This window comes from Alexandromys fortis, unplaced genomic scaffold, assembly GCF_014885135.2.
Source record: "Alexandromys fortis isolate MF-2015 unplaced genomic scaffold, M_Fortis_MF-2015_v1.1 scaffold_80, whole genome shotgun sequence".
Taxonomy (NCBI): Eukaryota; Metazoa; Chordata; class Mammalia; order Rodentia; family Cricetidae; genus Alexandromys; species Alexandromys fortis.
In genome coordinates this window covers 4480498-4504428 of record NW_026068174.1, presented here as the reverse complement: position 1 = coordinate 4504428, position 23931 = coordinate 4480498, and the positions used below count along the sequence as shown (strand labels likewise).

General features: G+C 39.6%; 1 protein-coding gene across 1 annotated transcript in view; it reads right to left on the bottom strand.

The window, feature by feature from the left end:
- Nucleotides 1–23931, bottom strand: part of Nlk (nemo like kinase) — a 134992-nt gene that overhangs the window by 33656 nt on the left and 77405 nt on the right. Inside the window, exons 2-3 of the mRNA XM_050128638.1 lie at nucleotides 19171–19300; nucleotides 13081–13136 (exon numbers count right to left, since the gene is read on the bottom strand). Of these exons, the coding sequence (XP_049984595.1) occupies nucleotides 13081–13136; nucleotides 19171–19300 (186 nt within the window). The remainder of the gene's footprint in view (nucleotides 1–13080; nucleotides 13137–19170; nucleotides 19301–23931) is intronic.

Here is a 23931-nt window from a genome sequence, read left to right as displayed (position 1 = left end):
AGCCTCCATGGGCATCTGCACCTACACGAAAATACACGCCCCATACACACTCATACACATAATTAAAAAAAAATAAAACTCAGGGACTGGAAAGATAGCTCAGAGATCTAGAGCAATTGCTACTATTCCTGAGGACTTCAGGGGATCAATGGCCTATTCTGGGCATGAACCAGACTCATACACGGAAATAAAAATAATAAAAATAAAACTTAAAAAATTACAAAAAGAAAAGACTTAAAACTTTCCCCACCACATGCAGAATAGGTTTATTTCTAGACTTTTGCAAAAGTCCATCTGGGCACCATCAACTCCCAGCAGTCGCCTGCACAGACCCGAATGAGATCAAGCCAGTCAGCTTGCCTGTATAATGGAGGGACTCTTTACAGTTGATGATTTATTTCTTGGAGAGAGGAAGTCAGTTTTCTTTAAGGAAATGGAATCTGGTGGTGGTGGTGGGTAGCTGGGAGGAGTAGACAGTAAATATGATCAGAATATAAATATATTTGAGTCCACCCGCTTATGTTAATGCATCAGACCTGTGGATGAACACACCTTGCTACCGTGAGGTCTCAATGAGGTCTACTCCTGTGTGACCTTCCCTGACTACTCTTCCAGCACTCGCTGCCGCACACTGTTCCAAATGCTCTCCTGCCCATCCATCTCATTTTAATCTTCAAAATAATTCTGAGGCAGGTACCACTATTATTTAAATTTTACTAATGAGGAAACTGAGGCACAGAGAGATCAGGAAGCATGCCCCGAGATCACATAAGCAGTAAGAGGTAAAGCTGATATTCAAACCTAGGAGTCAGCTCCAGAATGGCACAGCTTCTGGCACAACAGATTTTTCTTCTTTGACCTCAGGCGAGCAAAGTCTAAATTAATCACAAGGATTTTTCCTTTTTCTTTTCTTTTTGGTCTTTCAAGATTGGGTTTCTCTGTGTATAACAGCTCTGGCTGTCCCGGGAACTCATTCTATAGACCAGGTTGGCTTCAAATTTACAAAGGTGTTTCTGCCTTTGCCTCCCAAGTGCTGGGATGAAAGGCGTGTGTGTGCCACCATTGCCTAGCAAGGATTTTGAAATGAACATAAAATAATCGTCTTATTTTACACACACACACACACACACACACACACACACACACACACGCCTTTAATTTCAGCACTCCGAAGGTAGAGGCAGGAGGATCTCTGTGAGTCTGAGGCCAACCTGGTCCACAAAGGAAGCTTCAAAACAACAGGGCTGTTACATAGGGGAACCCTGTCTCAAACAGAACAGAAAAACTAGGTGGAGAGCAACTGAGGAATCCAGCTGATGTTGACTCCTGGCTTCCACATGTACCAACACACATAGAGAATTAAAACAAACAAAACCAAAAGAAACATACCACACAGAATGATAAGTATTCGAGTCCATAAACTATTAGAAACTCTTCCTCTACACTACAAGGTTATGCAAGTATGTCCAAATAAAATATAGCCAAGCATGCATTGGGTTAATCACTGAAGCAGTTCAAGTTGAGCACAATAGAAAAGTTGTAATACAGTCACATAAAAGTTACCTAGATGGGCAAGATGGCACATGCCTTTAATCCCAGCACTCGGGAGGCAGAGGCAGGCCGATCTCTGTGAGTTTGAGGGCAGCCTGGTCTACAAGAGCTAGTTCCAGGACAAACTCCAAAGCTACAGAGAAACCTTGTCTCAAAGGAAAAAAAAAAACTATCTAGAATTCAAATGTAGAGCAGGCTAGCTTTCCTATTCAACGGAAGAACATAATGTTCTCTATATGCAAGGGACTACTGATGCTATATACTTTCACAGAAAATCAGTGCCTAAAATGGATTAGGAAAACCGAACTCATCGTATCAAACTATTTCCTGTAGAACGAATATGAACAGAAAGCTCTGAAAAGCTAATACTAACCTTAATCACAATTTTTATTTATTTTTGTTTGTTTGTTTGTTTTCCAAGACAGGCTAGTTCGGGCTGGCTATTCCGGAACTGGCTCTGTAGGCCAGTCTGCCTCTTCCTCCCCAGTCCTGGGAGATTAAAGGTGTGTGCTACCACTGCCCAGCAGTGCTTTTCTTTTGTTTAAACTGATTTTGAATAATAGAAACATCAGTCTAGTTCCAGTTTATACTGACAGCAACCAACTTTAAGCAGGATATACAAAAGAAACCTTGTAGTATTAAATGTTAAGTAGGTGCCACACTTGGACAGTTCTATAATTATTATTCCTTTCTTTTAAAAGGATCTTCGTCTTAAACTAGGTGCAGTAGTCACATTTCTACTCCCAGAACAGAGGAGGCTGAGGCAGGAAGACCTCTAAATCTAAGGCTAGTCTGTGATACATATTGAAATTCTGCCTCTAAAAAATAGTCTTTCTCATTATTATTATTATCATTATTCTGGTGCGCCAAGGTCTGATCATGTAGCCCTGGCTGGCTCCCAATGCAGACCAAATTGGCCTCGAACTCATACACATCTGCCTACTCTGGCTCCCAGGTGCTAGGGTTGAACCTGGTCTTCATTTTCTGGATTGATCAAGAATCAGAGTGTTTGAGTCTGTGTGTGCAAGCACAGACCACAGCTTGCCTACAGAGGTCACAGGACAACCCTGGGGAGTCAGTTCTCTCATTCCACTATGGGGGAGACCTGGGGACCAAACTGAAGTTGTCAGGCTTGGCTCAAGCACCTTTAAAACGTCTTCATCCTGATGTGATACATGCTGGATCAAATATGGCAGCCAAGTGACTTTCCCAAAGGACACAGTAAATTCTCGATTTGTATACTATAGTCTATTAAACCCTCCAGCCAGTTTCTCTTATACATAATTGAGAGTTAAAACATACTCTAATCCATTTCAGATATGAATTCTAAACTCCTGCCATTCCTGGTTGAAAGAACATTCCAACCATAAATGCCTAAGACTTAATGAATTTTCTTCCTTTAATTTCTCTATCCTTTTCAAATCAAGTCCAGAGAAGGAAATTTCAACCTAGATTTCATCTGAAATGAAAACGAAAGCATTAAACACATGGACAAAGAGACTCTGGTTTGTGGACAGTGTCGATTTCAAATAATGCTTTCCGAAGAAAAGAAAAACAGCAACATGCCAGAGTAAGCAAGTTACGTTCTCTTTTAACAAATGGTCAGCCCTAAATCTCATCATCATCCCTGCAACAAAAAGTAGAGAGAAATCTGTGTGTGCTTCAATTAGAACCACTGACTTTTCCTGAAGCATACCCGTGCTTCTCTACAGAAATCATGGGATAAAATGTCATTCTGTTCAACTGTTTGAATGGCATAACTTTCCCAGGCAAAGACAAATTCCTTCCCCCTAAAGCAAACTAATTTATTGTACAGAATGTCAAAAATTAGAACTACCTCAGTTTCAACTTAAAACTGACTTAAAAATCATGGGGGCTGGAGAGATGGCTCTAGGAACACAGACTGCTCTTGCACTGAACCCAAATTCTGTTCCCAGCACCCACAGCAGGTGACTCATTACTGCCTGTAACTCCAGTTCCAGAGGGATGAGACATCTCTGACCTCAGGTAGAGAGACAAAACAGGCAGACAGACACACACACATCCCCAAAAATAATTTTACAAAACTGACTAAAAACCTACTGTATCAACAGAAAAACAGTGAACAAGACAGAAAGCTGTCATTCTAGCCAACAACTGTCCAGGAAAGCTGTTGGCTGAGTCTTTGTCACTAAAACTCTTAAGTATACACATAATAAGACAAGAGGGCTTGGGATATGTCTGCCCAATTGATAAAATGCTTGCTTAGCTCACACAAAGCCCTGGATTCAGTCTCTAGCATTGCATAAAACTGGATGTGGTAGTGCATACCTGTATCTCATTGTTTGGGAGGTGGAGGCAGAGGATCAGGATTTTGAGGCTAGCCTGGGATACAAAAGACCCTGCCTAAAATACAAAAACAAACAAAACCCAAGAGCGTCCCATAGAAAAGGGTGTTATTTCAAATCCTAGGCTTTACAAAGTGCACTGGGAAGACAACAAGCTCTGCGTCTGTCAAATGTGGATGGTAGAACCTGATGATCACCAGCAGTGACCACCAAAAACATACACATGTGCACAAATCCAGAGCCAACAAACCCCGGTTGGAGGCCAGCCTGGTTACAGAATAAGTTCCAGGACAACTTCAGCTAGTTGAGACCCTGATTTAAAAAAAAAAAAAAAAAAAAATCAAACAACTAATCAACAGAAGCCATAGAAGCGACAAAGACTGGAATAGTTTTGTTTTGTTTTAAATGAATGTAACAATTTTAAGAGCTGTAGATGTAGCTAGGCAGAATGTTCATTTAGCTTACATGAAACCTTAGGTTTGATCCCAGCACTACAAAGTGGGAGGATATATACCTGTATCCCAGCAACCAAGAGGTGGAGGCAGCAGGACTAGAAGCTCATGGCCATCCTCAGCTACAGAGCATACCTGAAGTCAGCCTGAGCTACATAGAAGTCTCAAAATATAAGCACCTAAAACAGGTTTTTTTTTTTAAATAAGCCTCTACACTGAGAACATTTTATTGCCCCATAATTTTCATTTACAAAAATCAAATCTTCAACGATCTCTTAATATACCCAGAGTAAAAGATGAACATTATCAGTCCACAAGCCGCAAAATATGTAATTCTTTTTAAACCAATACAATAAGTGTGAGGAAGGCAAGCACGGGGAATAGTTTAGTAACCTGGGACCCTATTTGGCTTTGGTCATGCACGTGCCTCCTCCCTCTTCTAATCTGAACTCCTTTATCTGCGTAGACTATGCTCATAAGCCACCCCCCAAACAATACAGCCAGTAACATCAGACCCTTACATCGCCTGAATTGGGCTAAGTATACACCTCTCTGAACAACAATAGCGTATGTCCACCCTAACAACAATCAAGTTTAGACAACTTCTACTCAAATATATCTAGGTATGAAGAATGGGAAGGCTGATGTGGCCTGAGCTGGTTTTGAATGCATGCAGAATATGGTAGACTGTGTACCTAATCTATGAATCAACAGAGAGATCTACCCAAACTACACCTCTTAGTAACTACACTCTCCTTACAGACACCTTGAGAAGGGGTCATTGACTGTGGCTCCTAAGAATTCTACTTCTGTGCCCTGCTGTCAGTCTTCACCGTGTATCTCTCTAATCTGTACTGTTGTCATGCTCCAGGTAAAGTCACCATACCTGTGTGAGCCCTTATTTCAAGGAGGCTAATATCCTGGAAAACATTCAACCTATGTCCAGACCACAGCTAACAAGTATGAACCCATTCTCTGAAAGCCAACAAGAGCTCAAATTAGTCTAAGCAGACAACAGGTCTGAGAAATCTACTTCTGTGTCCAGATAATTTAGCTTAAAATGTCATTCTGAACTTGAGAGCATTTACTCCAGTCTAATTTATTATGAAACTGCATGCTAATCTCTAGCCAAAGACTGAGCATTCATTAAAGCTTGCTTCTGCTACTCCAACTGGAACACCCACCCTCTTCATTGAGACTTGTCCAAACTCTTACTATCCTTTGATGAAGATCTAAAATGTCTTTTCCTCAACACAAACACATTTACTTTTCCTGTTAGATGCAACAGTACCTCCACCTCCACCTTTAAAGTCTAGCATCACTTGTCTGTATTTCTTTGGCATATCCTACACAATCATTGGTTATTTTATTTCTTCCTTTTTAATTAAAAATTTACCTTTTTTCTTTTTTGCCTGCATATATGTCTGTTCACTAATGTGTGCATGGTGCCCAGGGAAGCCAGAAAGGGTTGTATCCCCTGGAACTGAAGTTAGCAGACAGTTGAGCTGTCTTGTGGATGCTGGAGATCAAACCTGGGTCCTCTGCAAGAACAGACAAGAACTTAACTACTGAGCCATCTCTCTAGACCCAAGTTCCTTTATCTTAAAATGAAGAGAGGGGTAAAGTATTTAGGACATATTAAATGTCTTTAATTTATAAAGTTTATATTCACAGAAGTTAGTTTAAAGTCACACAAATAACAAGTTGTTTGGCTGAATGAATAAACAAGGCTGACCAGACACAGAAAAAATGATCATTGACTGGGAATCTGGCTACTTGTTCGCTCTGATACATTCTTCTCGGCATTGCCTCGACCTCTGTCCTATGCATCAGCAGTAAAAGGTTATGCTTGGTGACACTATGTAAGTGAAAGCTTCTGCTTTAAATCATCAAATGCTTTTCTTCCAAGTAATCCGGCTTGTAAAATTAAAATGGGAACTGTGAAAATCAGATCTCCAGTGTCTTCACTATACCTGTGTGTTTCTAGAGACATCATGTAGCTCGGGCTATCACTGAACTCTTGGTTCTCATTCCTCTGCCTCCTAGGAGCGGGACTACAGGGACGTCTCTGTTTTTAAATCATCACAATACTTTCAGATCTGTATTCTAATCATTATCTATATGATTGAATGTACACTAGATTATAAAATTTGTGGTGCAGACACTTTTGACTTTACCACTTTAAAATGCTGATTTTGTACATACTATGTCAGGTACTATTCTGAGTGACAGGAACACAGTCCTGAAAAAGGACAAATTCCTGCAAATAAGGTTAATAATGCTTATGCTCATGGAAGATATCAACAAGAAATTTTTAACATGTCTCTTTAAAACTCTCAGGGCGAGTTTCTGCTTTGTGCCATATTGCTGCTGTGTGGAAGAGTGAGATTACACATATACTTCATTTGCTGGTTCTCTCTGCGCTGGCGCCTGGCTTTTCCAAAGGCTAAAGGGCTGTCTTCCAGCATCAGAGGTTTTAATGGGCTGGAACTACTATCATGAAACACTCCTGTAATACCCAAGCCGACTGTCCAAAAGCTGGTCATAGTGGCACACACCTGTAACTCCCAGCATTCAGGAGGCTGAGACAGCAGGATTTTGAATTCAAGCCCAGCCTAGGCACAGTAAATCATGTCTCAAAACAGACAACATCCAGCAAAGCAAACCAAGCAAATCTAGCATCCAGGGAGGGGTACTTCTGAGAGTGAAATAACTAACACTGGTAACTAGACCAGGAGGTGAAGGTAAAATCCAAAACTGGCAACAGACGAGGACGTGTGGTCACTCCATTAGACTTCTCATCCCACCAAGTGAAGGAGTAACTACGTCTAGCTCAGTAGACCTGCATCACAGGCACTTTACCACAAGACACTAAGACAGCATCTCCAGCTAAAAGCAAGCCTTTGTCAAAACAAACTAGTATTTATTTCTAATCCAGTAGTCATCTGGTACTGTGTCGGGCCTGTTTATGTGCACTGCACAGAGTGCAGAATCCTGACGGAAGAAGATATTGTCTCTCAGTCAAACAGTTAGAACTGTTTCTGAGTCTAACTTCAGCAGCTGAATGTAACTAAGCTGCAAACTGTTTTTATACAGTTAGTTTTCCTAGCAGAAAGTCAGAGAACAAAACAAAAATGTAATCCATTCAAAGCTAATTCACTAGTTTAGAAAAATATATATAATTTTTAAGAAAGTCAAATAATATACCCATGTTGATACTTTTCTGTTAAAAACTGGGACTGGCTCGGCAGTGGCAGGCCATCCTTTACTCCCAGCACTTGGGAGGCAGATGTACGAGGACCTCTGTGAGTTTGGGGCCAGCCTTGTCTATAGAGTGAGTTCCAGGATCGGCTCCAAAGGTACAGAGAAAATCTGTCTCAAAAAAACAAAAACAACAACAAAAACCCAACAAAACAAAACAAGATACAACAACAACAATCTGGAGCTGGCAAGGCAGTCCTGTTGGTAAAGGTGCTTGCGAACTGATGTCTGCAAGTTGTTCTTAACCTCCACGTGTGCACTATAACATGAATGTACTCACACCTACTCTAACACAATTTTAAAAATGTAAAATAAAATAATACTGGAAGGTGTAATAGGTCTTGGTGGGTGGGACTTCCTGTTACTTCTGCACTTGACTTGGGCTGAATCTGCTGCCTTCTACAGGGAGGTATGGAGACAATTATAATTTATATACTGACTAATTTTTAGTTGCTTGGATAACTTCAGAATCATACTATTTAAAAATATAAGCAAAATTCCTATAAGGCACCAATATAATAATTTTTTAATTAGTTTCAGTCTCTCTGGGGAAAAAAGATAATTAACTGTACAAAGCTATATATTGATTCTGTACATCTGATCACATTAAAATGGTCATAAAACTCAGATTTTCTGGAACAATATTAACTACTCAACTAGGGCTTTGGGGAAAACAGTGGGAGATTTTAGACAGAGTCTCATATAACAAAGGCTGGCTTTAAACTCCTGATCCTCTACCTTTCCCCTCCCAAGTCCTAGGATTACAAGAATTTGCTACCAGGGCCAGCTTTCAATTAGGTCTCAAATCATCTTTTGGTTTTAAAGGTTTACTTTTATTATTTTTAATTACATGTCGGTATGTGTATCTGAGGTGAGAAGGGTAGGATCTCCCTGGAGACACAAGTGGTTGTGGGTCCACTCAATATACACTGGATCTTAACTCAGGCCCTCTGAAAGATCAGTAAGTGCTCCTAATAGCTGAACCATCTCTCCAGTCCCACCTTCTGGTTTAAAAATATTTGTGTATTAAAAGTGAATTACATAACAATTTTCCTTACCTTAGACAAAGTGTAACTATGTGGTAAATGTATGTACAACAGATTACTTCTTTCCCCTCACAATTTAGGCAATATATGTGTGAGCACACAAGAGGTGAGGGCAGTGGGGGAGAGAGTCGAAACAAAGAGACAGACCGACTCTAAGAACTGATCTCTTCAATTAAATATCCAACAAACAAGTCTAGTATGTGTAAGAATAAATATATTTAGAACTTGTCTAAAACAAGTCTCAAGTAGGCTTCAGAAACAGTGTCTAACAGCACTATGCCATGACTATATACAATGTGCTCCCCGCAGCATCTTTGTGAGCTTGTTTCTATGCCCTACATCAGATACTAAAATCCCTCAAATACATGGTGCGTATTATCTACATAGATCCTCCTGTGCAGGGATGCTGAACCCAGGTCCCTGTGCACGCTGGACAAATGTTCTAAGCACTGGTCTATATTGCCAGCTCCTCTCATTACTTTAGGACATTTCAGGTTGATTTATACCTAATGTAACATGTACATTGTGTAAATATCTGTCATACTGTTTAGGAAAAAAATGATAAGAAATTTGTGCACACTTGTTACAGATGAAGTTTTCTCATGAATATTTCCATCTAAGGATGGTTGAATTCTAGCTATGGAACGCACAACCAGAAGACGGCCAGTTGTATTTAAAAGCCAAAATATTATCTACTCTAAAACTCACAAAGACATAGCAACACTCCAAAAGAAAAAAATGACCCACTATCTAAAACCATGTGTATAATATGTGTGCATATTTCTGAGATACCATAGAGGGGGCTCTGACATAGGCAAATAATATATCCAATTCATATGGTAACTTGAGCCTCTATCAATCTTTAATATAGCTGTTTTTAATATATAATCTTTAATATACCTGTGTGAAGAGAAACTAAAGACTGTCTTTTTCATCTGCATCACAGGAAAACAAAAGCAGACAGCTCCTTTTAGAACACTGAAAGCTTCAGAATGACAGAGCACACATGGAACCAAGGCTTCTCCTTCGCTCTCACCTGCCAGCTGCTCTCCTGCTGTCTAAGCTAACCACGCTTTCTCCGGCAGCCACAGGTATGGCCCTCCTCGTGGTTAAAGCATACAGTGTTTACAAATAACACCACACAGAGATTAATTGCCTTTTTTCTTTTCATGATTCTATATATAAGAAAAAATTATAAGACAGGAAACATAAGAATACTGAGGTTTAGAGTTAAAAGATTTCTTTTCATTACTTTAAGAGCAATGAGTCAATTTTAAAAGAAAGCTACAAAGTGATACGATGAAGCAGAATAAAAAGTGTAAATGTTTAAGAAAACTTTAAGAAGACTCCCTGAGTATTTATGACAAAGGTCCTTTACTTGATGAATCATAAACATGTACTAATTAATAAAATGGGTTGGAAATGACTACTAGCACTATTAAGATAGCTATGCCACCCATGATTTTAAAACCTAACTCTCCTAACTTTTCTTTTGGAAATATATGAAATCATGATGAATCAAGATTTTCTCAGGAACAATGAAATGGTGGTTGATGATAAGTGACCAAAAATCCCTCCCTGATAGAGATTCCATGCCATTACATTTACGTGTTTATTGTGTGTCTGTGAGTGTGTATGAGAGATGTGCATGTGTGGAGGTCAGACGCTGGTTTTTTCTTTCTAACATGTGGATCCCAGGGATCAAATTCAGATGGTCAGGCTTGAAGACAGTGCCCTTACCCTGCTAAGCCATCTTCATCCTTTTTAAAGGACCATCAAACCTTAGAACACAAAATTAATCCTTAATATAAACAATCTGTGACTCAACTATAATGTAGACAACATGGTTATTAGAATTAGACAATGTTCAATGAAGTCAATTGAAATGTGCTACTTTCACTTCACTTGAACCTTTAAATGTGCTATTTAGTGTGCTCATACTCATTTGTTTTCTTTTAAATGAAAACATTCTTTCTCCTCAGATAATTTATGGACAGCAAAGACAAATTCAGTCATCCACATTTAGTCAAACCCTACATATTCCATCTTCAGGCTGGGAAATCACCTTTGAGCCACTAGAATATCTGCCTGATACTGATATCACTGTATCCTTGGGGGTTTTGGCTATGGCACATTAAGTTTATGCTTACAATACGATTCCTGTTGAGCACCTGTTTTTGTATGCCCAGGGCTTTGTGTTGTGTTGTATTCTTTTGGCCTCTAGCAGGGGAGGGAGAATCGGTGGAAGATGAAAGTTGGGTACATGGGTGGTTCCATACTAGGCATGACCCACAATACAGGCTCAAAGGAGCCTTCCTGGTTGGCATGACTTTCCCGCGTTGTTATACATCAAAGCTGGGACACCTGTTCTACTGAAAGAGCACAATTGGAACCCCACACCCGCCTGATGAGCCTTCTCCTTTGCTGATTGTAATCTGTAGTCTTTTGCTATAATAAACTATAATCACGAGAATAACAGCTTTTCTGAGTCCTCTGAGTTCTTCCAGAAAGTCTAACAATCCTGAGGTTAATCTTGGGAACCTCTGACACTAACTGTAATATAGTAAAATATGTATCTAAAAGAACATTTCTCTTGATAGAAATGTTTGTTTTCAACAACTTCATTCCCAAAGAGGTAGGAATACTACTTCAGACTGAGAATACCAACTTAAAGGTTAAAGAAGGTAGCTCCTGGGCAAGCCTAAGAGGGCACTTCTGCGGGACGAGAGAAGTGCTGCTCACTCCCATGGCACCTTTCTTTTCTCCAAGCAACTTCACGAAGCCTATGAAATGCAGTAATTAATGCTTCTGCCTGAGTAGCAAACTGAGTAGAAAGTACTTTTCCAACACTTGTTCTTTCAGACACTTAGGTAATTTTTCTTTCTCCTCCCTTCCCCTCATCCATCCATCCATCCATCCATCCATCCATCCATCCATCCATCCAAGATATGGTCTTAAGATGGCTTTGAATTCACGATGTGGTCCAGGCTGACATTAAACTCAAGATCCTGTCTCAGCCTCCTGAGTCTGGGATTATGGATGTGTGCTGTCAAACTGGACCAGTTTTATGCACTCAAGATGATCTGGCTTGGCCCAAAAGTATTAGGCATGCAAAGTCTCTCTTATCAACTAGGAGCTGGACAAGGGACAAAAGTCAGAAGTCCTTTCTTTGGAATGTATATTGCTGAGCCACCTCAAGTGCACCACGTTGAATTGCAAACAAAAAAAAATCGATTTCATAAATGATTCATGGATTAAAATGTTGCCAAGGATGACAGCACTTAAGAGTTTGGTTTATCAGATTGAAACACTCTAGCTGTGTGGCTCACTGCCTCCACGATCACCTAAGTTTCTTCATTCCCTAGCCCACTGAGCTGCTCTCTTACTCTTTGGGAGCACTTCCCGGTTACAGTTGTCTAGGATGGGATTACCAGCTATTGCTACCAGTAAATATTTTCATTTCTGTGCTGAATTAGAAAAGAAACAGATAATTGGCTTTCATTCTGAATAACTGAAGTATCCATAAAAACCCTTGTACCAACAGACCATACACTCGGGACTTCACCCAGCTCCCATCTTTAACGTGGTGCTTCACTGGATTCCTTCAAATGGAAACTGGTGACACCCAGCCTACGACTATCAGACAGCCTTGTCTATATTTCACTTTTTCTCATGCAGTCTCAACAGCTGTTACATGCATTACTTTACTGTTCGTTATTACTCTGGATACCTAACAAGCAATCTATAGGCAGCATTAGTGGAAACGGAAGAGAGTCACATAGGCAGGAATTGAGAACATGATACTTTCAAGCCAATATTTTCTAGCTCTGTGATCTCCACCAAGCTTCTTACCTTTTGTTCCTCAATTTGCTCATCTGTAAAATGAAAATAAATACAGTACCTCACACAACAGTTTGTTAAAGGAATAAATATGTGTAAAGAACTTAGTGTGCTTGGCGTCTAGATAGCAATAGTTACCACCACCACTACCACCGCTACTGTCATTTTGTTTAATGGAACACATTTAACTTCACCACACCCTGAGTGTGAAAAGCAAGCACAATATTATCCTGTTGACAGACAGCTGTCGGTTATGACAACAAAGCCACTCATTCCATAGGGTTTCTATACAATATGGCTGCCTCTTTGGTTGCCTGCCAAGTGGGATAGTAATCACATAGCTGACAAAACCACATGGAGAATAAATACAAGATCTGTCCAGACATCCATCTGCTACCACACAGGACCTCTTGGTAACAGTGAGCTCCTCCACATACTTAGGATTTAAAATTACCTGGTTTTCAGGTAGGTACTCAACCACTTCTGCAAGGATGAGACACTGTAATTTATGACATGAACCATCAAAAGGTGGTAAAACAGGTTAAGCAATAAACAATGATAATTTTAAATGTCCCCTTCTCTTACATTCCCTGGTTAGGATACATCTCTTCAAAATAGTCAATGTGTGGAGGTTGGAGTATGTCAAGGGCAGAGAGTACCTGAGAAAAGGGAAAAAAAAAAACAAAATAAAACACAAAGTCAACTTTAAAGAATGAAAAAGAAAACAAAGTTTGACACAAATGCAAGTAAATGCTGTTAACTAATGACAAGTAACAACTGGCTACTGAAATGAACTGCTTATTAGTAAAAACATATAAATTATGATTGATTATCTTTTTTAAATTTCAATACAAAGATTTCTCTTCTATCCCTTTTCTTTCCTTTTGTAATTTAACTGTGCAAGAAAACTTGTTTACTTTAATGGTTGTTCTTCTTTTTTTAAAAAAAAAACAACTACTTATTTTTATTCCATGTAAATTGGTGTTTATACCTGCATGTTTGTCTTATGAGGGTATCAGAACCCCTGGAATGGATGTTACAAGCATATGGTTATGAGCCACCATATGGTTGGTGGCAACTGACCCCGGGCCCTCTGGAAGAAGAGCCAGTGCTCTTAACTATTGTGTCATTTCTACAGCCCATGTTGCTCTGTTTTTTTAAAATCACATGTTCTTCACTTTAAATTTTTATTTATAGTTTTTTAATGATTTATTTTTATTTTATGTGCATTGGTGTTCTGCCTGCATGTATATCTGTGTGAGGGTGCAGATCCTTGGAACTGGAGTTACAGACAGTTGTGAGCTGCCTTGTGGGTGCTGGGAATTGAATACCGGCCTTCTGAAACAGCAGCTCTTAACCACTGAGCCATATCTGCAGCCCCACTTTAAAATTCTAAATTAAGATGTGTTGTCAGGTAGGTGGCACAAGCCTTTCATCCCAGCACTTGGGAGGTAGAAGCAGCTGTCTCTCTTTGAGTCTGAGGCCAGCCTGTTTATACAAGGAACTCAAGGTCAGCCAGGGCTGCACAGTGAGACCCCATTTCAAAAATTTGTTTTCAGTTAAACCTTTCTTTAATGAAAAAGCCTTCCCTCAAGTTAAAACCAGTTGAACATAGAGGTTTTTAAATAGTCTGGATGATTCTATAAGGATTTCTTTTTAAATTAAAATGTTTATACTTAGAATTTTGATAAGCAGAAAATGTTTTCCAGTTTCTTCAAAGAAAATTTTTATCATATAAAACAATTACCTCACTTTTATATACTTTAAAATCTTTAGTTAGTGTAGCAAATCTGTATAACTTTCCCACTTGTGTCACATCAGAAAAACTAACAGAAATGTCTGAAGCTCGGGAGTGATTGGAAAGCAGCATGTCACTAGGTATCTTCCAGACTCCTGCACCTGAGCAATACACACTCGGCTCGGGAGAAAACAGACGCAAAGAGTGACAGTGTCTATTAGGCATAGCTACTTTACACTTCAAATCTATCTGTGCTAATTAGAGGTTATCTAGTGGGAAGTGACAACCCTATTTTAAGAAGAATGAGGCTTTCTTATTCCGTGTTGGATGAGGCTCCCATAGAAAAGCCACAAACACTTTCAGACGTTTGCCCCACCCCAATTCGCTGCTGACTGGTTTAATTCTGCCTGGAAGTTTTTATGCCTGTTGTTTTGTTTTAATCTAAATGTTTACTAGCAGTGCATAGCACAGTGTTTCCACGAACAAAAGCAGTACTCAGACCAGCAGAAAGGGCCTAGGACCTCAAAAGCAATGTGGATGAGCAAGTGATACAGGACGCTAGAGATGGCAAACACAGAGCTGCGCAACTCTCCCAGCTAAACAGCCAGGAATTTCTTGACTCCACCATCACTTGGGGAAATGGAAGAAAAATTAGCCTTTTGATGTAAACAGAAAGGCACTTATAATGGTGCCTTGGAAGGAAGCCAAGTATCCCCATCACCCACAAGAAAAAAAAAAAAAAGGAGTAAAATGTAGCCAAGTGTGGTGAAACTCGGGAAGAAACAGGAAGATCTCTGAGTTCAAGGCCTAGCTGGTCTACTTGCTTCAGGCCAGCCAGAGCTACATAATGAGATCCAGCATAAAACAAAACAAAACAAAACCTCAAATCAAAAGAAACCATTTTATCTACTTTTTAAAAACGATGGTCATGACAAGAAGTGCACACTCCTCAGTTCTCTGAAGAACTGGTGAAAAGATGACTTAGTAGATTCATGACAGGGTTTACATGGTGACCATGTAACTAAGTTCCAGTTGTCTTTTTATCAGTAAAACCATTATGAGGAATGATCTTAAGTCTAAAGACAAGAACTTTAGCTCAGTGGTAGAGCACTTGACCAGCACGCACAAGCTCCTCTTAGGTGGTGGTGGAGGTGACAGAAACCTAAGTAATCATTCACCAAACAAGAGTTTCTACTCTGCCAAGGATGCAAAGACAAGAGTAAAACATACGCACACCAATGAAGTTCTACGACTGGCATTCTCTTAAGGTAGAGGAACTATATCATTGCTACATGTTTGTAACAAAGTGACAAACTCTAAGAACATAATTTGATGAATTTTATGCATATACAGTCATGTAAAAGTTACAAGAAATTAAGCATTTCAACATCTTAGAAAGTGCCTTTTCTCCCTTTGAGGAAACAACCCTAACTTCTGACACTATAATTCTTAAATCTTACATAAATTGAATCAAAATTACACACACTCTCTTATGTACAGCTTTTAAGATGTTCTTGTTTTCTGTCTTTCTTTTTCTTTTTAAACCACACTTTCAAGCTGGGCATGGTGGCGCACTCAGGAGTAGAGGAATTAGAGGTAGATGGATGTGAGTTAAGCCTAGTGGGATTTACAGTGAGTTCATGGGCAGTCAGGGCTACAGAGACCCTGTCTCAAAAAACAAAAAGATCCCCCCAAATTATACTTTCATTCATTTCTTCTGTGTGTATGTGGAGGGGTGAATTGGGGGTAGAGGACAACTTGTGGGAATCAATCCTCTCCTTCTACCATGTGGGTCCCAGGGGGTGACTCAGGTTGTCCAGTTTGACAGCAGGTATCTCTCTTGGCTGAGGCGTACTGTTTGCTGATCTACACAGTTTCTTTTATACATATATGCCTGTAAGATTTATCCAAGTTGCTATGTGAATTAGCAGCTCATTCATGTTTGGAGCCAGATTTTTAACTGTGACCAAGATTGTGGGAGATAAATTGTTGGTTTCTTTGTAAAGTGGGATTAACGAGTCCTACTTTGTAAGATTTTTATGAAGTAAATAAATTAGTGTACGTAAGCATATAGCACACTTTTCTATACATAACTGTAAGCGTTAAACAGCTGGATTTAGCCCCTTCAAAAACAACAGTGTTTCAAAATTGTTTTTGTTTGAGACAAGCCTCACTACACAGCCTTGGCTGGTGTGGGCTGGTGTGGAACTTTGTATTAGACCAGGCTGGCCTTGAACTCAACAAAGATCCCACCTGCCTCTGCCTTCAGAGTATTTAAAGGCAGGTGCCACCATGCCCAGCTCTTTGCATCCTCACAATCTGACCTGTTACTGCACTTTCCCCACAGGACCAATTGTGGCTTAGCTACATCAAATATCGGTTGCCTCTTAAGATTGGCAGTCTACATATACCAAGCACATTGGTGCTGAGACAGACCTGAAACAAAGGAGAAACTGGTTATGTATAAAACAGTGTTGTCACACCATCTTCACATCCTATAGTGACTCGCGTCAAATATTCCTACGGATGTCACAGCTATTTTTCTGACAGAGCTTGGGAGATCTAAGAAGTGTTTGTGTATTCCTGTCCATATCATGAAAAAAATTTAGTCCCTCTAACACTCAAGACAACTATTTCTGTTTTTATTATGCTCATTTTGCAAACAAGAAAGCTCAAACCTTGCACAAACTAAAGACACATCATTAGCAAATTATCACAACTACAGTTCAAACCCAGCTCTGATCTTAGGGTGCCTCTTACAAACCCCATTAGAACTGGGGCGATTTTCTGAATTCTGTTTCCTTTCTTGCACTACTTACTCTGGCACTGCCTTAGGAACTGAATTACTTTATAGGAATGAGTTGTGAGCAAAGCTAAACAGCAGTTTGTGATACCACTGCCTTTTTAAAAGTTCTCCTCTGAAAGAAGCGTTTATCAGATCCTTTCACTGGAAAGGGGCATTGGACAGCAGGTCTGTGCTCTGATGTTGGGTGGTACTGGGGTGAATTCAAGAAATGAGGAACTAAGCAAGCATGAGACATCATTCTAGCTTACACTTCCAAAATCTAGGGGCCTTGATTTATAAAGGTATAAACCAGCAACTTGAATGGCATTTTGAAACTTAAACAGGCGTCAGTGCTAGGCAGTTTGAGTGGGCTACATGAAGCATTTCCCCAGGGCTGAGAATTAGATTCAGGGCCTTGCATATGCCCAGCCCAGGGCTGAGAATTAGATTCAGGGCCTTGCATATGCCCAGCAATACTTTTTAGAAAAATTTAATAAAATGTGATTTTTGCCAAGCAGTAGTGGTGCACGCCTTTAACTCTGGCACTTGGGACGCAGACGCAGGCAGATCTCTATGAGTTCGAGGCCAGTCTGGTCTACACAGTGAGTTCCAGGAGAGCCAAGGCTGTTATACAGAGAAACCCTGTCTCAGAAAAAAAAAAAAAAAAAGTGATTTTAGTAAAGTATGGTGGCTCACAGCTATAATTCTAACCCTTAGAGGATGAGGCAGAAGGACTGTCATGAGTTTGAGGCCAGCCTATTTGATAGAGTAAGGTTCTGTCTTGAAAGAAAGAAGGGAGAGAGGGAGGGAGTTCATGAAGGATAATCAATAAATCAAGACATGTCAAGCCAAGCAGCTTCCAGTGAGCTATATAATAAGTCTTAGAGTCTTAGTTCAAGCAAATACATTTTAGCACATTTCTTTCTTAAGAAGTGAGACTGGAACTTAGGCCAAAATTACTAAGGTTTCTGTGCAGTCAAGCACAGACTCACAAGGAATATTTTTTGATAGGTTTTAATTACAACAATAAAAATAGTTAAGTACTATGTGAAGAATGAGGCAGCTCTTTTCACATGAAAACAAAACAGTTCAATGCTAAGAAACTCCAAGTAAACTTAACATGAATCTGATGCCTAACTCAGGATTAGTTGAGGAGATGTGGTTTCTTAAAGTGCAATGAGTCTTTGTATCTCTAAACAGCCGGAAGCAAACTATCTATCTTACCTTCAGGACTATCCTGTCTTTATAGCAGAAACTGTTTTTCCTACATTCTAACCTAAACGTTAAAAGATAAAAACAAAACATTTAAAATCAAGGGCCAATGATTCCTGAACTTAAATTACCCGTATAAATACAAGCTTTACTTTTGTGCTGAATATTGGAATTATTCCTCAACTAAATACCAACATTTGTTTTGCTTCACTTAATATTAGTTTGTCAGTTAATTGATCTAGAACCCACTTAAATTTGTTCATGGTTCAATCACAGAAAAAGTCTAATTTGCTTCAGTCTTGGCTATGTTTTTTTTTCTAATCTATTTTCCCAACAAACAGTTCCTTTGTGGAGGGCTTTTAAACTTATTTAGTAGCTTAAATTCTTTTAATCAAAAAGACAACCCAAGCCAGGTGTGGTGGCGTACGCCTTTAATCCCAGCACTTGGGAGGCAGAGGCAGGTGGATCTCTGAGTTCGAGGCCAGACTGGTCCTATATAGACAGTTCCAGGACAGCCAGAGCTACATAGACCCTGTCTCAATAAACAGAAACAGTAAATAGATTTACACTGTAATTCCAAGCTAGCCTGGAAACAAATGTGTGTGGTGTTTCTAATTTGGGGTCAGGCCTTGTGTAAGTCAGAGCTGTGCAGTAGAATTTTCAAACCTCCAAGTCAAATTTTGCAAAAATGGACTCTGAAGTGATTCTAACACTGTGAAGCTTTGAACCACCCACCAACAGTGGAGACTTAAGACTCCTCTGTTGTGATCTTTTCAGCAAGATCATGTGGAATGAAGCCTGCCAACAGGTACTTCAAAGTACCACACTGTACTTTCTGCTCTGAGTTCGACATAAAACTACAGCTGAATTCTATTCCCTCTGAACTCACTGTTGTTCTCAACTGAGCCAGCGAACCAAGTCTAGTAAATAGTTTCCCCCAAACACCAATTGCACTTACATTATCATGTTTAAAAAAACACAACATCTTCAATTCCCGGAAGACTCTTTTGCAAGAGACCAGATTCTGGAAGACGTTGGGCATCTTTTTGAGTGCTACTCTCTTTCCATCTCTTGGATCTGTTACTGACCTAAAGAAGCAATATTTGGGGGGGAGAAGGGAGGGAAAAAGAGAAATCAATTCTAAACCTCATTCTCCAATGTTTCAGAGATAATGACAAATATTTTGTATCTTAAAACACTTGTTAACAAGTCCACATAATAATGCTAAAAGGCTTCAGTGCAAAAGATGACAAGAGTACACACACAAAGAGAACATCTAACCACCCAGCTCAGCTGCCGTACTTTGAAGGGAAACCTTATCTGAAGCCAAATATGGTGGCACTAGTTTGCAATTCCAGAATTTAATATGACGCTGAGACAGGAGGATGGTGAGTTTAAGGAAAAACCTGTCTCAAAGAGCTCATATATTCTCTCTCCCTCCCCCCATGCCCTCTCTCATTTACATTTCTATGAATATTCTTAAAGATCACTTAATCCAACTGAGGTGGGAATATTAGTGGGAACGCTGTTTTGAAGACTGGGGGAAGCAACAGCATAGGACAACATGATAAAATAAAATCTTATTATATTTTATTTTCAGAACCATTTTTAAGACTGAAGAGATAGTCAAATACAACTTATATAATTTGGTTTCTCAAACAGATGGACATCTGTAATTACACAGTGATGCTCCCTCTCCAGAAGCTGGAGTGATGGGTGGGGGAGCCCTGAATGGTGACCTTCTTTGTTTCAACATTCTTGTGGCATGGGCTGTCCTATGGTTACAGCTTCTTTAACAACTAGCATTCCCTTTCACCTCACAGCCTTCTAACCACCTGTATAACCATGCTCCTGACGACTCAATCCATACACTAAACCAAATACTTTAAATCATTAGCTGGCTCTTTGGCAGCCAAAGATCCATAAGATGTTGCTTCTTTCTGGTCGCTGTCCACATGAGTTAGGACCCTGCTGATCATTTTCAGTTCTTGCTCTTATCACCCTGTGCTTTTTTAGGTTTGGGTCACCTAAAACTGAGACCCATGTGCCATGAAGGGCCTTTATTCAAGTTACTAATTAAATCTTAGAACAGGATTGCAAGTTGCTCTCAGCAGCTACTACAGCACCAGAAACCATTTATGGGACTAACAGCCAATCATAATCTTGGGTACAGTTATCTGATTAATTAATTTATCTAATTACTCATTCAATTAACTACAATCACTCAATTCCCTTATCCTGTTTGCACAAAAATCAAATGACCATCCAAGTCTGCCTTCCTGCAAATGAAGCATCCCATTATCTGTTTGTCTAAGACTCACACTGAACTCCTTCATCTTAGTGGCCCTACTAAGCGTTCATGAGACTTAAGAGATACACGCTCATATTTTGTGGTAAAATAAGAATTATCACATTTTACTTTACTTTTTTAAAAAAAACGGCATCTCCCGACGTAGGCCAGGCTGGCAGTGATCCTCCCGTCTCAGCCCCCTGTGCAAGGATGGCTGGTGTGCACCACACAAAAGCGGTTTTTGTTTTTGCCTTTCAGTCCTCGAGCTCAAATCCGGGCTCTGTGCACGCCAGGCAGAGCTCTCCCACTAAAGCTACATCTCTAGCCTGAGTTTCCAACAGCTTAAAATGTAGCTAAATTAACCCAATGATTGATATTATAGATTGTTGCACAGGAAATAAAAAGCAAAATCTATACCACCACTTAAAATCCATATAAAAGCAGAGAGTAAGGGAGGAGAAAGCAAATGTAAGTTACAGTCAGACTATTAACTGAAAGTCATTTCCCCTTTTCTGTATAGAACAATATCTAGTACAAGATTAAAATGTCAATAAAATAAAAAGGAAGAAAAATTTTGGATCAAATTTGTATTTGAGTCTGTTCGGATCCAACAGTTACTTATGCCTCTGTATTGCTACCATTTTTTAAATACAGGTCAGTCACTTCATAGATTGTCCCTCAATTTGTCTTTCTCTGGTGTTTTCCCATTAGAGTCAGATAATGTACTGCTGACAAAGAAGTACCTTCAGGAGGTATCACAGTAGGAGGCACGTGGTGTCACTATTGGTAATAACGCTAGTCACTGCAATGAGGCATCTCCCAGGTAAATCTAGTCCTCATCACATTTGTAGGCATCCAATGACGATTTTTACCTAAGTCAATTGTTATTATGATGGTTGCCAAACAGCACTTTGATGATTTTTAGCATCTTTAGCAACCCAGTCCAATAAATACTAGTTTAAAATGGATAGCAAGGGTTTCGTACTGTTCTTCCTAGCCTGACTTGTTCTACTGGTCACCCTGTTGTGGTAAAGTAAAGTTACCCTCAGGTGAGCCCCACTGTAAACACTTACATAGGGTCAAAGCTACTATTGTGCCTTGTGTAACAGTTCACTCTTACTCACCAAGAAGTCGGTCGAGCTTGTGGTTGGTAAAACAGAACTATGATGAATATGAATGGCTGTGCTGGAATTCAGGCCATGTTAAGTTTGTTCTCTTAACTTGAAGTAGCAGATACTTCAGTAGAAACAATACAACAGAGCAGAGGCAAACGTGGAAGAAGAATGCAGGTATTCCTCTATTTCCTCTCTTACTCAAAGGCCTGCTGCATTTAGTTTTTCTGCATGGCAATGTTGTGGCTATTCCAGCTGCACCTGTTAATGAGGCTCCACAGCCACAGATAACACTTAGGGCACCTTTATTTTGGGAAAAGGGGGCCATTTTTAGAACTATAATTCATTGAGCGGTCAGTCATTTTCCCTGCTAAATACTAGAGGCCCTAAATAGCACACTGCCCTATTCACACAGTTGACCTCCTAAAAGCATTCCCATTATATCAGCATGTGGAACTTCCTAAGTTTTAAATTAGTATTTGATTCATTTATTCATTTGTTCCTTCCTTCTTGCCCTCTTTCCTTCCTTCCTTCAGCAGTCCCACATATGCCAGGTTAGCTTTGAACTTGCTAAGTAGTTGAGGATGACCTAGAATTTCTGGCCCTCTTCCCCTTCTACCTTCTGACTACAGGCATGTGCCGTCGCGCCCAGTTAAGGTGCTTAATGTGCTGAGGAACTCAACTCATGGCCTTATGCAAGCGAGGCCATAACTCTATCAACAGAGCTACACCACAAACCTAATACTCAAATTTTCAAGCACCATGATAAAAATTTAAAAGGTTTTGAGAATCACTCTTTGCATCTGCCCAAATTCTATCAATCCTTCTTTGCATTTAGGACACAAGTTCAACTATTTTAAAAAGTCAGAAGAACCCACAAGCCATTTTTCAGAGACAGAGGTTGTTAAGAGTATAACCACAAAGCAGGAAGCTTTTTAGACCACTGTGGTCACTATGAAATAAAGCTCTCTTAGTCCAGGAACCTGGACATTGAACCATATCTGCTTTGATCATAGACAAAGCCAAAGGCTAGAAGGAGCCAAGATGGAATTTATCCCTAGAGACACTTTCCTGGGCATTAAAATGCCACTTAAGATATTGTTAAACCAGAAAAACATTTTAAAACTGTTGTTTAAGTATCACTGGGCTGGTTGGCGAGAATCTCCAAGAAACTGTTATGCTCCTCATTCAGTTTTATGTGAAGAGCCTTTTTTTATATGGCACTCTTAAAGTTTATCTTTCTGACACAGGCTTTTAGCCATTCAAATCATATAATTTATAGTGAAAATGATTTAACAAAATCAAGCCCTTCTCATTCTACTCTTGTTACACTGTTATCCACAACTGGCTTGGTTTTGTCACCTACACAATTAGTCTCTCAACTACACCAATTCAGTTTACATCCTGGCAACAAAATCTCTTTACTAAACTCTAAACACTATGCTTTCATATTAATTTTGAAAATAATTTAGAGGCTATTTTTGCAAATAGGTTAAGTCAACTTAAGAAAATAGCAAACTGTGGTAAAATTTCTGACAAGTCTAGAAAATGTATGTTTTACTTTAGTCCTTATTATATATTCAAGGACACAAAAACATAGGGACTGAAGAATATATTTTCATGTCTCACTGTTCTTCCTCATCAGAACTTCAACAGGTAAGTCTGCGCCGAGCTGTGGGCTTGCTAGCTGGGGACTTCAAGCTTACCAGCCTCTTATCCCTTCATATCTTCCTTACTTAGATCACTTGCTCTAATCAGGTTTTTGTTATTGCTGTTGTTTTTTAATTTCTACAATTCAAACTTGGAATCTGAGTTAGCTATATGCATAAGAAAACAATCTCTATTGTGAGGGAAAGGGCCTTCTAAGATAGCTAACCTAAGGCAGTGAAAAATGTTCATTCTTCCCCACCCCCCACCTTCCCAGATAATACTGATTAGAAGAAGCAAACATCAACCTTTAAATGAAAGAGTTCAATGTGAACTTAAGTTTCCTCTGTGTTTTAGTAAATGGCACTGCCCACCACCACCTGCATCTGTAGTGAAACCCACGAGTGCTGATAAGGAATAGGCAGGCCATCCAACCAGACTGTTATAACTGTATTCAAATATTTTTGCTAGTAAGACCTTACTTAAAGAAAAATCAAAAGCCGCAACATATGTGGAAATCAGAGGACAACTTGTAGGAGTCAGCTCTTTCCTTCCACTATGTGGTTCTGGGGATCAGATTCATGTAGGTCTTCAGCTGGGCGGTGGTGGCACACACCTTTAATCCCAGCACCTGGGAGACATAAGCAGGTGAATCTTTTTTTTTTTTTTT